The 14,590-nt window shown below is 53.3% G+C and overlaps 1 protein-coding gene across 32 annotated transcripts in view; it reads left to right on the forward strand.

Moving 5' to 3' along the window:
* Positions 1–3,793: 3,793 nt before the first annotated feature.
* DNM2 (dynamin 2) overlaps positions 3,794–14,590 on the forward strand; it is an 87,780-nt gene continuing 76,983 nt past the window's right edge. For all 32 annotated transcript variants that reach the window (XM_081498299.1, XM_081498329.1, XM_081498301.1 and 29 more), the window contains exon 1: positions 3,794–4,117. In XM_081498299.1, coding sequence (XP_081354425.1) covers positions 3,957–4,117 — 161 coding nt within the window. In that variant the 5' untranslated portion in view covers positions 3,794–3,956. The remainder of the gene's footprint in view (positions 4,118–14,590) is intronic.

A 14,590-nucleotide genomic window follows, 5' to 3' on the forward strand; every position in this document is an offset into this window, starting at 1 on the left:
AAACTCATGTCCATCAAGTTGGTGATGCCATCCAACCATCTCATCATCTGTCATTCCCTTCTCTTCCTGCCTTCAATCTTTCCCAGCATCAGAGTCTTTTCCAATGAGTCAGTTCTTTGTATCAGGTGGCCTGATAAGACTACTGGAAAAATAGATGGGGAAAAAGCAGAAATAGTAACAGATTTTATTTTCTTGAGCTCCAAGATCACTATACACGGTGACTGCAGCCATGAAATTGAAAGACAATTACTCCTTGGAAGAAAAGCTATGGCAAACCTAGACAGTGTATTAAAAAGCAGAGACATCACTTAGCCGCCAAGATCTGTCTAGACAAAGTTATGTTTTTTCTAGTAATCATGTATGGATACGAGAGTTGGACCATACAGAAAGCTGAGTGCTGAAGAACTGATGCTTTTGAAATGTGGTTCTGAAGAAGACTCTTGAGAGTCCCTTGGACTGCAAGGAGATCAAACCAGTCAATCCTAAAGGAAATCAGTCCTGAATATTCATTGGAAGGACTGATGCTGAACTGAAGCTTCAATAATTTGGCCACCTGATACGAAGAGCCAACTCACTGGAAAAGACCCTGATGCTGGGAAAGATTGAGGGCAGGAGGAGAACGGGGTGACAGAGGATGAGATGGTTGGATAGCATCACCAACTCAATGGACATGGGTTTGAGGAAACTCCGGAAGATGGTGAAGGACAGGGAAGCCTGGTGTGCTGCAGTCCGTGAGGTCTCAAAGGGTCAGACATAACTTGGTGACTGAACAATAACAACCTAAAGATCTGTTCCACCAGTTTCCTTGGTACACGAAAGGCCTCATTCTGCACCCTGAGCTCCCTTCAGGGCAGGTTGAAGGGCAACAGCTGCAGCAGCAAAGATTCAATCTCTGCAGAGGCAGATGATCGATGCCCTTGGCAAAGGCCAGTTTGCAGTTGACAGGCCCATGGTCCCCACTCCCACCCCCACTGACAATAATAAGTAACCATAGCAGCACTGGCGTCTGGGAACCCAGCTTGTAGGTAGTGCCTAGAGTAGGAGCTGCATCCCTTTCCTGTGACTCAGACCTGGGGGATAGGTGGTGTGAGGACTCTTGTCCTCCCCTTTTTATAGATGAGGAAACAAGTCCAGAGAGGGGGAAATCACTTGCCCAAGGAATCGCTTAAGGAAGTAGCAGCTTGGCTCCAGAGGTCTGGCTCTTAGCCTTGACTCTTCAGACTTGTGGCTTAATTTCATTGTCAGTAAACAGTGATGATAATACATGTGATCCAGAAGGTGGTTACAGGGCTTCCCAAGTGGCTCAATGGTAAATAATCTGCCTGCCAATGCAGGAGACATGGGTTTGATCCCTGGGTCAGGAAGATCCCTGAGGAAGATCTCCAGGAGAGGGAAATGAAAACCCACTACAGTATTCTTGCCTGGAGAATGCCGTGGACAGAGGAGCCTAGCAGGCTACTGTCCATGGGGTTACAAGAGTCAGACACGACTTAGCGACTAAACCACCACCACAGTATTCTTGCCTGGGAAATCCCACGGACAGAGGAGGCTGGCAGGTTACAAGCCATGGGATCGCGAAAGAGTTGGACACCACTTAGCTGACTAAACAACAATAAAGAAGGTGCTTACACCGTGCCTGGCACTGCTCTAAACAGTTGTCAAATGTATTTAACTTTTGCAACCTTATGGTTTCCCATTTTACAGATAAGGAAACTGAGAAATGAAGTCACTTGGTCATTATCACCCATCAAAGAAACAGGCCCAGGATCTAATCCAGATATGGCCAGTTATAGAGCTGGTGCTCTGAGCTGCTGTGTTTTAAATTGAAAAGTAACACGTGCAGAAGGATGTACAGTCAAATATCATAAAAATGCAACACTTTTTCTCAATTTGTGTATTCCATAAATTTTCCACATGTACATTTTTTTAATGAACGTCAGCATCTTTTACATGCTGTTCTGTACCTTGCTTTTTTTTTTTTTTTCCAGTAAACAACTTAGTCTTTTATTTGCTCAAGGCCAGCTGTTACAAGCACTGAGGCCCCAAGACTTCCAGAAGGGATGGGGGTGGGGGGAGCCATCCTGCTTCCCAGGAGCTGCCTGCCACATCCTGCTTCCTGCAGGAGATGGGAGAGTAGATAAAGTGTACCCTGCGCCATCAAGTATCTTCTCAATTTTGTGTGTCAGTTGCTCAGTTATGTCTGACTCTGCGACCTCATGGACTGTAGCCCACCAGGCTCCTCTGTCCAAGGGATTATCCAGGCAAGAGCACTGGAGTGGGTTGCCATTTCCTTCTCCATGTACCTTGCCCCCCCCCACCTCTTTCTCTTAGTATACTGTATCTCAAATTGTTTATAATTTAGTACATGAAAATTTACTCAATTTTGTTTATGGCTGCTACACAGTATTTATTTAATGAGCTCCATGGAAGAGCAGTTAGGTTATTTCAAGTTTCTGCCACCGTGGTCAAGGCTGCAGTGCCAAAAACTGTCAGTCTTTTTGCTTGTCTCTGACCCGCAGTTTTGGGTCATGAAGCAGGCAATACCACTCTGTCATTCTTTTACCCCTTGTTTCTCTATTCCCCTGTTACTGCCTGGCCCAGTCAGACTACTTCCCCACCTCCTTTGCTCCTAACTCCTTACTGAGCTACTTCTCTCTGGCTTGTCTATGCCCAGAGTCACCACAGCACTTGTCTTAAAGTTCGTTCCACCTATTATTCCTGGCCTCTTTTCCAGATGATCAAGAGCCCCAGTTCTCAGAACCCTCCATTTTGCCTGCAAAATAACGTGTCTTTTCCTAGGGAGAGGATCCATTGAGTTTCATTGGGTATTCAAAAAGATCCCAGGTAGGTCAAGGTTGAAGAGGTAGGGGAACAACGTTGGAGCGTTAGCCGCATCAAGAAAGGCCTGAGCAGAAGGTGTTCCAAGGAGAGAGCACGGCGTTTGCAAGGGCATGGAGACGTGACTTAACAGGAATGAAAGTGGGAGCCACCGTGGCCTCGCTAGACTACTTCTCCGTAGGAACCACTGACCGCTTGACTTCCAAAGTATATTATGACCTTCAAAATATTTTGGGACCCCGCGCAGGCAGCTGATTTGCAAGCTCCCGGCTGAGGTGCATTCTGAGACTTGTAGTTTTCTTTAGAGCCCAGAAACACAAGTGACTATCAGCACTCAGCCCTACCACGAGGCGGCGCGCGTTGCCGCGTACTGTGGACCTATCCTCTGCTCCCTACTTGACAGACAACATTCTCAAGCAAGAACGGAGGAGGTTCTTTGATGGACAGATACAGCTTTCAATCAGAGTCAAGATTTGGAGGTTCAATCCCACCCTCTTTGACTTGTTGGGTGATGGAAGGGAGTGATATTTACATAAACCAATGGGAAATTTTTAGGGAACTAGAGAGCGTCAAGCGAAGAACCGATCCCTAGTATCATTGGCCAGGCTTGTTGACTGGTGGGTCTACCTGCCAATAAGACTGGTGGATGTTCCTTCTATCCGGGAACACCCCCTAGTAGGCGGGGCCAACATGCCTTTTGCCGAAACACCGCCTCCCGGCCGAGACAACTCGCTTGCCGCTGCTATTGACTCTTGCATAATAACGACAGTTCTTGCGCCCAATGAAGCAGAGAATAGGCCTCAGGGGGAGGGCTCATTCGGCCATCGGCCCATGCTTCACTTTCATTGGCTTCTGTGCAAGAGTGACAGCCCAGCCGGCCAATCGGAGTTGGTGCGAGGGCTTTTGGCGCAGCCCCAGGGCTCCGGCGGGAGGTCGGTCGGGTCGGGTGTCGCTTGAGAACCGGATGAGGCGGCGACCGTGAGGCCGAACCGGGAGCGGGCGTCGCGCCGAGGCCCGGGCGGGCGGGGAGCAACGGCCGCGGACGCCGCGGGGCCGCGTCGTTGAGGGACAGGGGCGGGCGAGGAGCGCGGGGCGCTCGGGCCGGGGCCACCGGCGCCATGGGCAACCGCGGGATGGAAGAGCTGATCCCGCTGGTCAACAAGCTGCAGGATGCCTTCAGTTCCATCGGCCAGAGCTGCCACCTGGACCTGCCGCAGATCGCCGTGGTGGGCGGCCAGAGCGCCGGCAAGAGCTCTGTGCTCGAGAACTTCGTGGGCCGGTGAGCGAGCTCGGTGGCGACGGCGGGCGGGCGGCGGCCTATAAGGCGCGGAGGGCGGACTGGGAATGGCGCGCCCTGCGCCGCCGGCGTAACTGCGGCGCTTGCGTGCCCGCGACCGGGACGGGGACAGGGGGGCGGGCCCTGTGGGACGCCCGGGGTGGAGGGCTCCCTGCAGGGGCTGGGGAGCCAGCCTAGACCTAAGGGGCGTCCCACGCGCTGGGGGGCGTGGGCCAGGAAGTGCAGTGCAAGACCTCTGACTCTCTGGCCCCCAGCTCTAGTGGGTAAATTCTACCATCTGGTTGTCTGGGTCAGAGGTAGGTCCTCCTTCTCGGTCCTGAACCTGTCACCTAGATATTTACCGGGCCGATCCCCGTGGTCTGGCCGGCTGTTCACTGATTTGGAGCAGTTTCTGTCGTCTGGCTTGCTGTCTCTGTCCTGGATAGGCTTTCCCGCCACCACCATTTGGCTGTCCATCTGTCCAGGACCGCAGGGCAGCCCCCTGCTGCCTGGCTCGCTAGCCAGAAGGCCCTGTCCTGTCTGATTGCCCATCCGTGCCTCTCACAGACTTAGCTCTTCCTCTGTTGGGCTACCCAGCTGGCATGTGCTGTCTAACTGGCTGGCTGGACCCTCGGAGACCCTGTTGTCTGGCTCTCCTGGGCTACCTCTTCAACCTGATGCCTGGCGAACGCTGGCTCGTCACTTCCAAGTGGATCCTTTTGTCTTTGTGTCCTGGTGTCAGTCCTCGTCTCCCTGACTCCACCTCTGGGCAGGGGATGAGAGGAGCTTGCAGAAGAGAAGGCAGCTGGAGGGTGAGACTTGAACTCCTCTTCTCTGATTTGGAAGTAGGACCCTGGGGGGCAGACTTTCTCCAGAAGTCTTTCCTGGCCCATGTCAGGGTGCCTGCAGGGCCCTGGAACATAGGGACCAGCCCCAAAGCCAAAGACTGCATGGTGGGGGTCCTCCTTGGATCCTGAGAAGGAACTTCTGGCCTGATCAGGCTTCAGCGGCAAGAGCTGGGATATAGCCTTCCCTGGGAAGCTCCGAGAAGTTTTAGTTTGCCCATCTGTCCAGTGGACAAATTCCACTCTGGGCTGTTTCCAGGATTCACAAAGCTAATGGAGGAGAATGGGCCCTGTGGCCACTGAGGGTGGTTACCTCTCCCCTCTCCTCCCCCCACCTCTTTTCCTTCTGCCTCCCAGATGGGGGGCCACTTCTCCATTCTGGGAAGGACTCCATTTGTGACTGTGGCTGCCAGATGATAACGTCATGGCAGTTGGTGGTTTACTCGTGAAGTCCTGTGTCTGACTCTTTGCCACCCCATGGACTGTAGCCCATCAGGCTTCCTGGTCCATGGTATTTCCCAAGCAAGAATACTGGAGTGGGTTGCCATTTCCTCCTCCAGGGGATCGTCCTGATCCAGGGATCGAACACATGTCCCCTGCATTGCTGGCAGATTGTTTACCGCTCAGCCACCAGGGAAGCCCTGATAACATCATAGTCATCATCATGTTCATGTTGTTGTTATCAGTGTTAAAGAGGTTCATCCAGCAGCCCCCAAGCTGACTTCTCTCTTGGTTCAGTTCAGAAAAGACTTGCTGTTTGCCCAAGGCCACCAGACTGGCCCTCAGTGGAGCCCAGCTGGGCGCCCAGCCCCGCCCCGCCTTCCCAGTGGCCTGGGGTTTTGCTCCCAGCGGCATGAATTTCCTCCTTTGCTGCTGTGTCTCTGGCGAAATGCCCTCTTTCTGCTGTGGCGGAAAGGTGTGGACTTGGGATCAGCCCAGCCTGGGTCCCCTGCTTGGCCATCTTCCTGCCTACCCAGGCTTCCGGTGGGTGTCTGCAAAGCTCTATCCATTTCATCTGCCTCTTGACCTTGCACAGGTTGTTTGACCTCTCTGAGCCTCAGTTTCCCCGCCAGAAAAGGGGCTGATGGATCCTTAACAGGACTTGCAAGGATGCAGTGACGCGGTGTGTTAAAAGTGCTTACTTAGCATAGTGCCTGGCACATAGTGGGTCTCCTTGGATGGGGCTGTTGTTGCTCACTAGGCTGGTTCCGTTCATGGGTGTGTGTATGCTTAGTTGCTCTGTCATGTCCACTCTTTGTGAGTCTACGGACTGTAGCCCTCAGACTTCTCTGTCAATGGAATTTCCCAGGCGAGAACACTGGAGTGGGTTGCTATTTCCTTCTCCAGGGGATCTTTCTGACCCAGGGACCAAACCCAGGTCTCCTGCCTTGCAGGTGGATTCTTTACTGGGCTGAGCCAGCAGGGAAGCCCCGGTTCCTTTCATATCAATAACCAAAGCTAGTCAGAATTAAAGTGCTCTGAAGTTACACACTGGACTTCACTGAAGCCTCATGAGGCTGGCACCACTACGATCCCATTTTCCAGAGCAGAAAGCTGAGGCCCACAGAGCTGAGCGTTCTTATAAGAGGTTGTTCAATGGAGGATCAAGGTCTCTGGGTTGGGGAAACACAGGGTCTCTCTCCCATCCCCACCTCTCCTCGATCCTTCTGTCCCTCACCATTACCTCCCAGCCACCCTGGAATCTGGCAACTGCCAGCTGCTACTGAGCTGGCTCCTGTGTCAACCTCCTCCTGAGCCTGCATCGTGGCATCATCGGTCATTACGGGCATTGATTCAGGGCTCGAGAACCAAAGCTGTGAAAAGGCCTCTCTTTGGATAGGGGTTCTCAAACGAAGCCAACTTCTTTTTACTTATGGAGCGTGGGTAAGGTTCCTCAGCTACAAAGCCCTGACACAGGGGGATGGCAAGCAGGCCTCAGTTTAAATCCCCCTGCCTGCTTCTTTCTGTGACTGTGGCTGAACTGTGCTGCAGCCAGGGACCCCTTTCCTCCTGTGTGCATTAGACCCGCATAGAGCATCTCCCGGCTGGTTTCAAGGGACAGACAGGAGAGCATGTCTTCAGGCTCTCTGTGCCTGGAGCATGGCTGCTCCATTTCCTTGCCTTCCCCCAGTGGATTTTTTAAGATCGTGGTCCGAGTGAGAATAAACCTGTTAGCTGAGCTTGGGAGACAAGCAGGAGAGGGAGGCAGAGGTCAAGTCCTCCAGCTCAGAGTCTCCCAGGCTTGTACTTGATCTTGTGAGTCTTTGCTTCTGAGCCTCAGTCTCCCCAGCTGGGAAATGGGGCTGTTAACAGTGTCTACTCGTGGGCCCCATGTAGGCCACCAGGCTGGGTGTGCTTCACTCCTTAGGGCATTGAGGGCGGAGTGAGGATTTAAAATCTCTTGACAAATTTTTTGAAATTAATTTAAAATTTTATTTATTTATTTTTGGTTGCCCTGGGTCTTCATTGCTGTGTGTGGAATTTCTCTAGTTGTGGTGAGCCGGGGCTGCTCTTCATTGTGGTGCATGGGCTTCTTTTTGCGGTGGCTTCTCTTATTGTTGAGCACAGGCTCAGTACTTGTGGTGTGGGCTCTGTTGTCCCCTGTAGGCAACTGTGTAGAATCCTCCCAGACCAGGGATCGAACCTGTGTCCCCTGCATTGGCAGACAGATTCTTAACCACTGGACCACGAGGAAAGTCTGAATTTACAGTTTTAAATGGAGGGTCAGGGAAGGCCCACATGGGAAGGTGACATTTGAGCAGAGACTTAAGGAGGTAAGGGAGGACTCACCAGTGTAATCTGCAGGAAGAGCATCCAGGCTGTGGGAACGACTGCTGCAAAGGCCCTGAGGTGGGAGAGTGCTGAGCACAGTGGGAGAGGAGAGGAGATGAGCTTAGTGGGATACTGGGGTGGGGTGGGATGCATGCCACATGGAGCCCTGGGGGCCAGGGATTGCTTTGGGGAGAGGGAGTGCTGCCAGTCATGCTGTTTGGATACTTCTGCACCTGGTCCTGGGCAAGCTGTGCGCCCTCACCTTTGATTTCCAGTGTTGCCTCGATAATGTAGTGCCTATAAGCACATGTGGGCCCGATGCCATTTTTGTTTTAACAAGGAGTGGCTGCCCACAAGTGCAACTGTTTTCCAGCTGCATTTCCATTCGGTCTTGGGTGATGGATCCCTGCAGGGAGACATAACTGTACCAAGAGGCCACCCCCGGGCACACAGTGGGTGCCAGATGAATGCATGTCAGATGAATGTTGGTTCACTTTCCTGCCAGACTGAGGAGTGGGTGCATGGTTTGCCCTTTGGGCTGGTTTGTCCCTTAACAGATCTTGGGGGTTCAGAGATGCTTGAAAATGACAGCTGCTGTTTCCAAGGCCCTTCCTTTTGGACAGAGCCAAAGTGCTTTTGCCTGTGTGGTCTGTAGTACCCAGGCCAACTGGATCAGGGAGAGCCCCAAGGCACCTATGGGAAGGTGGCCGTCCATTAGCTGAATGACCTCACTACTTGGCCTCAGTTTCCTTGTCTGGAAAATGGGGATCGGGTGGTCCCTCTCTCCTGGGAGTAGGATGAGGTTTCAAATGAACTAATCCTTGTGAAAATATTAGACTGGTGCCATTTTGTACAGTCCTGGGTCAGGACTCTCAAAAATCAGTTGTTAATTTCTCTTTTCTGAAAGAAAAGAAATTCATGGCTATGTTGTTAATACAAGTAATGCCTCTTTTTAGCACAGCCACTTATTAAGCCTCTATCAATGTAGTTTGAGCTGTGGGGATGAGTTAGAACCAGCTGGCGAACCGGGTCCTGAAATGCTAGTGGGAGCCTGTTTCTGCTGTTTCTAAGTGGGAATGGTGATTGTGAACAAGTACTTGGCCATGAGAGTTTCTTAACGTTCGTTCAGTGTATGATGGTGGGAAATCGGGAGCAGAAAGGCCCAACAGTAGCCAATTGACTACTAGCCAATGTGTCCAGACACAACCCACTGCAAAACAGCTACTCAGAGTGATCTAGAAGAGGATTTAATGACCCAGAAGGAAAGAGTGAGGGGAGAAGGGGGCGGCAGAGGATGAGATGGTTGGATGGCATCACCAACTCAATGGACGTGAATTTGAGGAAACTCCAGGAGATAGTGGAGGACAGGGAAACCTGGCAGGCTACAGTCCGTGGGGTTGCAAAGAGTTGGACATGACTTATACAACAACAGCAACAACAACAAAAAGTGTATGAGACCTATTAGGGCCCAGACCAAGTGGACGTGCGACCCCATCTTATTCTAGGCAGTTGTATTTTCATAGTAAAAAGCCTGGGAAAATGTACAGCTCTGAACCCTACCTGTGGGTTGTCTCCCCACGTGATTGTTGGTTCTTTTTTGCTCTTTGGGGCTTATGTTTATCACCAGGAAGACAGGTTTCTCCAGAACTCAGCTGTGGGCTGCTCAAATGCTTTTCAGAGTTATTTGTCTGGGATAATGGCCCTCGCTAGGTACATGGATTGAAATCCCCTGGTGATAAGTCCGGTTGATTGTGAGTGAGGGCAGAGGACGGCCTCACGGACGGTTCTAGATTTGGAGTTTTCAAAGGTAGGGCAAGTGGAAGGGGCTGGGCGCAGCTTGGAACCCTGGGTCTCTCTGGTGTGTGCATTTGGCTCAGAGACCCATCTGCCAAGCTTTTGCCCGATTTGAATGAAAATGCCCGAAATTACAGGCCCCTCCACTGTAGGAAAAAAATGGGGACATCAGCTAACCCTTAATTTACTGGGGTTGCCAACCGCATGCTGTAATTAAGCCCTGATTGTGTGAAAGCTTCGGAAAAACGCAAGCCAATAATGAGATATTTATAGGCCATTAGCAACGATCTGAATAAAGAAAAAAAATTGCCCTGCCTCCGAAGCAAAATGGCACTAGGGAGAAAAGACTCCTACTTCCCGGTGTGTTTGTGGTTTCTGTTAGTATTGGCAGCGAGGTGCCTGCTAGGTGCTGGCAATTTTTCCCTTTGCAGTCACCCTCACCTTGAACAGGGAGCAGGGTGGCCCTTTCGGTTTCATCTGCTGCTAGATGTTCATGACCCAGGAAGGGCTGATGTTGGTGAAGAATCACCGGGTACCGGGGCCCAGAAACTTATGTCTGCAGTCTGACTGCATGGTCTCAGGAGTCCTGGGGGTCAGATGCTGTTCTTCGCATCCCTGCTTTACAGGTGGGGAAACTGAGGCCTGAGAAGGGAATTGGCTTGAAGTCACACAGAGAGGAGGCGGGAGTGGGCCTGAGGCAGGCCTGCCTCCTTCAGTGCCCACTGCCTAGTGGGGTTGGCAAGACGTGGTTGTGGCTTTTGACAATCGGGTCATTAGTGGACGCTGCGATGCTTGTATCAGGGTCTGGCTGGGTTGTCGAATGGGATGACTTCTGGTTTTCGGGATCTTTGGAGGCTATTAGCATGTGTCCGACAGCTTGCGGGGTGCTGGAGACCCAATGGGGACCGAGATGGACAGAGCCCAGCAGAATGCTTAAATTAGCAGCCACATTCTAAAGATAGAGAAGTACAAGGAAAATGATGGGGGGGGGGAGTGAGAGAGTGGCTGAGCGGGGGCTGCTTCAGATGAGGAGGTCGGGATGGGTCCTGCCATGGAGCCAGCCCCTGAAGACTCCAGGGAAGGGTGTCCCAGGCAGAGGGCTCCGCAGGTGCCTCCCTCAGATGTGGAAAGGGAACTGAGTCAAAGGCAAGACCACTGGGCACATGAGGGTCAGGAAACTGCCTGTCAGATGTCTGCTTTTCCTGAATTTTAATTGTAAAAATAGAACACTGAAGACCACATTCTCAGAAAAAAGGGAAACCCTGACACAGGAGGAAGAATACACTGCCCACTCTGTCCCTCCCTTCCAGCTCCACATGGGAACACCATTGTCAGCTTGGTGTATATCCTGCCAGACCCCTCTCTTGTTTACATACCAATGGACACGCTGGTACTTAGACACAAGACAGAGCACTGCTTGGGGTTGCTTCTTTTTCAGGCACATCTTCTTTCCAGAACTGGGACTACCCTGTTTATATCTTTCAGTAGCTTGTTTTTCCATTGCTCAATGCATCCTAGAGGTCCTTCCCTGTTGGGATGTTTATAACTCTGCTTAGAGCTTCCTGACCTTCCTAGAAGGGTGAGCATGAAGACGGGGGGCCAGCGGGAGTCACTGCAGCCGTCCCGATGAGAGAGGACAGCGCTGTCACGAGTGCTGTTTGTCACAATCCAGGCGGGGACCTGTGCACAGTCACCTCACCCGCTTCGAGGCCAATGCTTCATCTCTGTTTCCTGGTGGGGAAACTGAGTCTCTGAGGTTTGCCCCAGTGGCCAGAGCCCAGAGGCTCGAGCTTCATGCGAGTCCCCTTTCCCCAAGGCCTGCTGGCCTGTATCTAGAGTAGCATCCTTACCCCTGGCTTTGTTGGACTCTCCAACCCCCCTTTTCCCCTTGGTTCCGTCTGTACAAGGTCCAGTTTCCACTCCTTCTGCACAGCGTTTGTTCTTGACAATGGCCTCAGAAGTTTCTGGTACAAGGCCAAGTTTCAAGGAATAATCTGAGCCCTTGTGGGGTCCCTGCAGTGCCCACTGGGGTGTCTGGTGCCCGGGCTCAGCTGCCCGAGTTGCCTCCTCTGGTGGCGATCGGAGCACGGCTCTGTTCTTCCTCTTGCACTGAATGGACTTTCTGTGCCCTTGATGCACTCAGCGTGGGCCAGACACTGTGTACTGTTGGTACGTCACCTTGGCCCCATTTTACAGATGAGGCAGTCGAAGGGGTGGAAATAGGGCAGGCCAAGGGGAGGTGCCTCTGACCCCTGTCCTTCCCCACTTGTTCATTCTACCCATAACTGTTCTTAGTCGAGAGTGGTGTCCCCATGGTGAGCAGCAGAGTCTGGGTTTGAATGGCGATGTCACAGTGAGCGAGGCCCCAGGGGTCCTTCTGTTGGGAGGCACTTCTCAGTGAGAAGTGAGTGGAGGCAGAGGCCCCTTAGGGAGCCTTGGCATTGGAATGGTGGTCAGGGAGTACTTCTTAGAGGAGGCAGTAGGTCTCTCTGCCTAGACAGGTAAACAGAGACCTTTCTGCCCATCCTGCCTGGCTTGGGCCCCGGCTCAAAGCTCAGGACCTGTTTTCCACAGGGCACTCTTTTATCTTTTTCACGGCTGCATAATACTCTACAGTACAAAGACACCTTTAGTTTATTCACCAGCCTCTTGGTGATGGATGCTCAGGCTGCTTCTATTCACCCACTCCCAGGATTTGCACGTGGACATGGGACACCTGTGTAGGACATGGGAGGGGAGCATGTGGGGAGACTGATGGCCAGGCCTGGGTGTGGAGGCCAGGATGCCTCCCAGCAGCTGCTTCCCCTGGGTTGAATGAGTGGACTTGGGATTGACCAGAGTGTCCTGCCTGATGCCCCCATATCAATGTGTCCTCACCACTCTTCACCCCTCCCACCCCCTTCCACAGCCTGGACCGCTGCATTGCCTCTGCCCTGGTCCCCTGGCACCTGACCCCCCGCCACAGCATCCAAAGGGTACCTGTGAACACCCGAGTCTGGGCATGTCCCTCTTCTGCCTACCACCCTCGGTGGCTCTCATCTCACTTGGGGTAAAAGTCCAAGTCCTCCACTTGCCCCCAACACCTCCCCAACCCCACTGTTCCCACTCTCCCCCCAAGCTCATCCTACCAGCCACATGGCCTCTTGGCCGCCCCTTAACCGCCCACCCCCTCCCCCCAGGGTTACTCCTACCCAGGGCCTTTCCCTTCCTTCCTGCACGTCTCCTCTTTGTCCAGAGTTCTCCACGTCCTGCTCCTCTCTTGGGTGGATCCTTGCTCAAACCTCACCTCTCTGAGAGGCTGGCCCTGACCTACCCCAGTCACTCAGCCTGCCTGCCTGAACATGGTTTCTTCAGAGCTTTTATTGGGGCCTGCAGCGGTTTTGTGTTTTTGTTTCCTCACATTGCAGACGGCATGTCCCCCGGGGCAGGGATCTCTGATGGGCATAGAGCAGGAGCACGAATATTTGTTGCATGAATGTCCCTCCAAACCAGAATTGGATTAGCTTCACTGCACAGATGTTCACTGAGAAGGGAGCCGAGGACAGCCCTGGGACTTGCCTGTGGGGGCTCATAGCCTGCCCATGATGTGTGGGACCGAGAGCAGAAGAGGGGTTTGAGCTGCTCCGGGGGGACAGAAGCACGTGTATCCCCTTATAAGGAGGGCTGTGGTTTGCAGAGTAATAACAGGGCTAAGGCCGCAGGGCCAGCCAGGCATGGCTATCTCTCTGGACTGACTTCCTAGCTGTGAGATGGGGCCAAGCTGCCCCCCATCCCTGACCCAGGGATGTGGGAGCTAAGACCCTGCACAATTTCCAGTGAGCCGCCCCCTCTGACTCGTGCTTCCTGCTTGGGTGCCTGGCGGCCCTGGCAGGAGCGGATCTCGGATCTCGCTTGGTCCAGGCGGTGGCATCTTCTCACAGCAGAGCCCCAGGGTTTGAAGTAGGTTTCCCCTGGCTCAGATGGTAAAGAATCTGCCTGCAGTGCAGGAGACCCGAGTTCAATCCTTGGGTCTGGAAAATCCCCTGGAGAAGGGAATGGCTACTCACTCCAGTATTCTTGCCTGGAGAATTCCAAGGACAGAGCCTGTGGGCTACAGTTCATGGGGTCCCAAAAGAGTTGTACACAACTGAGCGCCTAACACTCTCCCCACCCCCACCTCCATCCCCCTGCGCGTTCTTGATCCAAGTGCCTGCTTGGATCAAGAACCAAGGAAAAGAAGCTGCTGGAGTCTGGCAGCCTCATGAGTATCTGTGCCAGATGCCCAGTGCCAGACCCCTCCCGACACCCACTGAAAACTCCCAGGGGGATTCCAGTCACATGCTGGAGCACAGTGGAGAACCCTTGCTCTGTTTGTCACTGGAGACCTTCTCTGGCTAAACTTGAACCTGCCCGGACCACAGACCCAGAGGTTGTGGCCAAGTGGCCATCAGACCTGTCCAGGGCCCCAGTGACACCCTCACACCTATGGAAGAGGTGGAGGCGCCCTGAAGACCCTGCCCCATGACACATTTTCCCAGCGATAAGAGCCTTTAGGGACTCGCAGGCTGGCAGGCAAGTCCGCAGAGCAGGCAAGAACAGTCCCAGCTGGGGTCACGCCCGCCTGCCGGATGATACGGCCTGGCACTGCTGGCCAGCCCTGGAGGAAGCCCCACGCCAGGTGTGGGACAAGCCTCTTCTGTCCTAGCTGTGGGGCCTCTGTCTTCCATGCTGATGGGCAGGACCCTTCTGGAGGGTCACAGTCCCCCCTTGCCTAGAAAGCCCCCAGCAGGCCCTGCAGCCAGTGGCTTGAAGGACGATATCCTCAGTGTGGTTCTTTTCTGGATGGTGGGGCAGTGGAGACCCAGGGATCTATAAATCAGGATCGGGGGCTGTGGACCATGGACTGAGCTTGTGGGAGGCAGTCAGTGGTTTGGGCTAACACATCTCTTGTCTTGCAACACTTACTTCCCCTCGTCTCAGCGGAAGCCCTTCAGACGGAAGTGGGCTGCGGCAGCCTCTGCCCTGGTGGCGCTGCCTGTCACAGGTCACCAGGGAGCTCAGAGCGGGCCACTTTCTGAGGGGGGAG

Source organism: Giraffa tippelskirchi, chromosome 6, assembly GCF_054371585.1.
Source record: "Giraffa tippelskirchi isolate mGirTip1 chromosome 6, T2T-mGirTip1v1.2.pri, whole genome shotgun sequence".
NCBI lineage: Eukaryota > Metazoa > Chordata > Mammalia > Artiodactyla > Giraffidae > Giraffa > Giraffa tippelskirchi.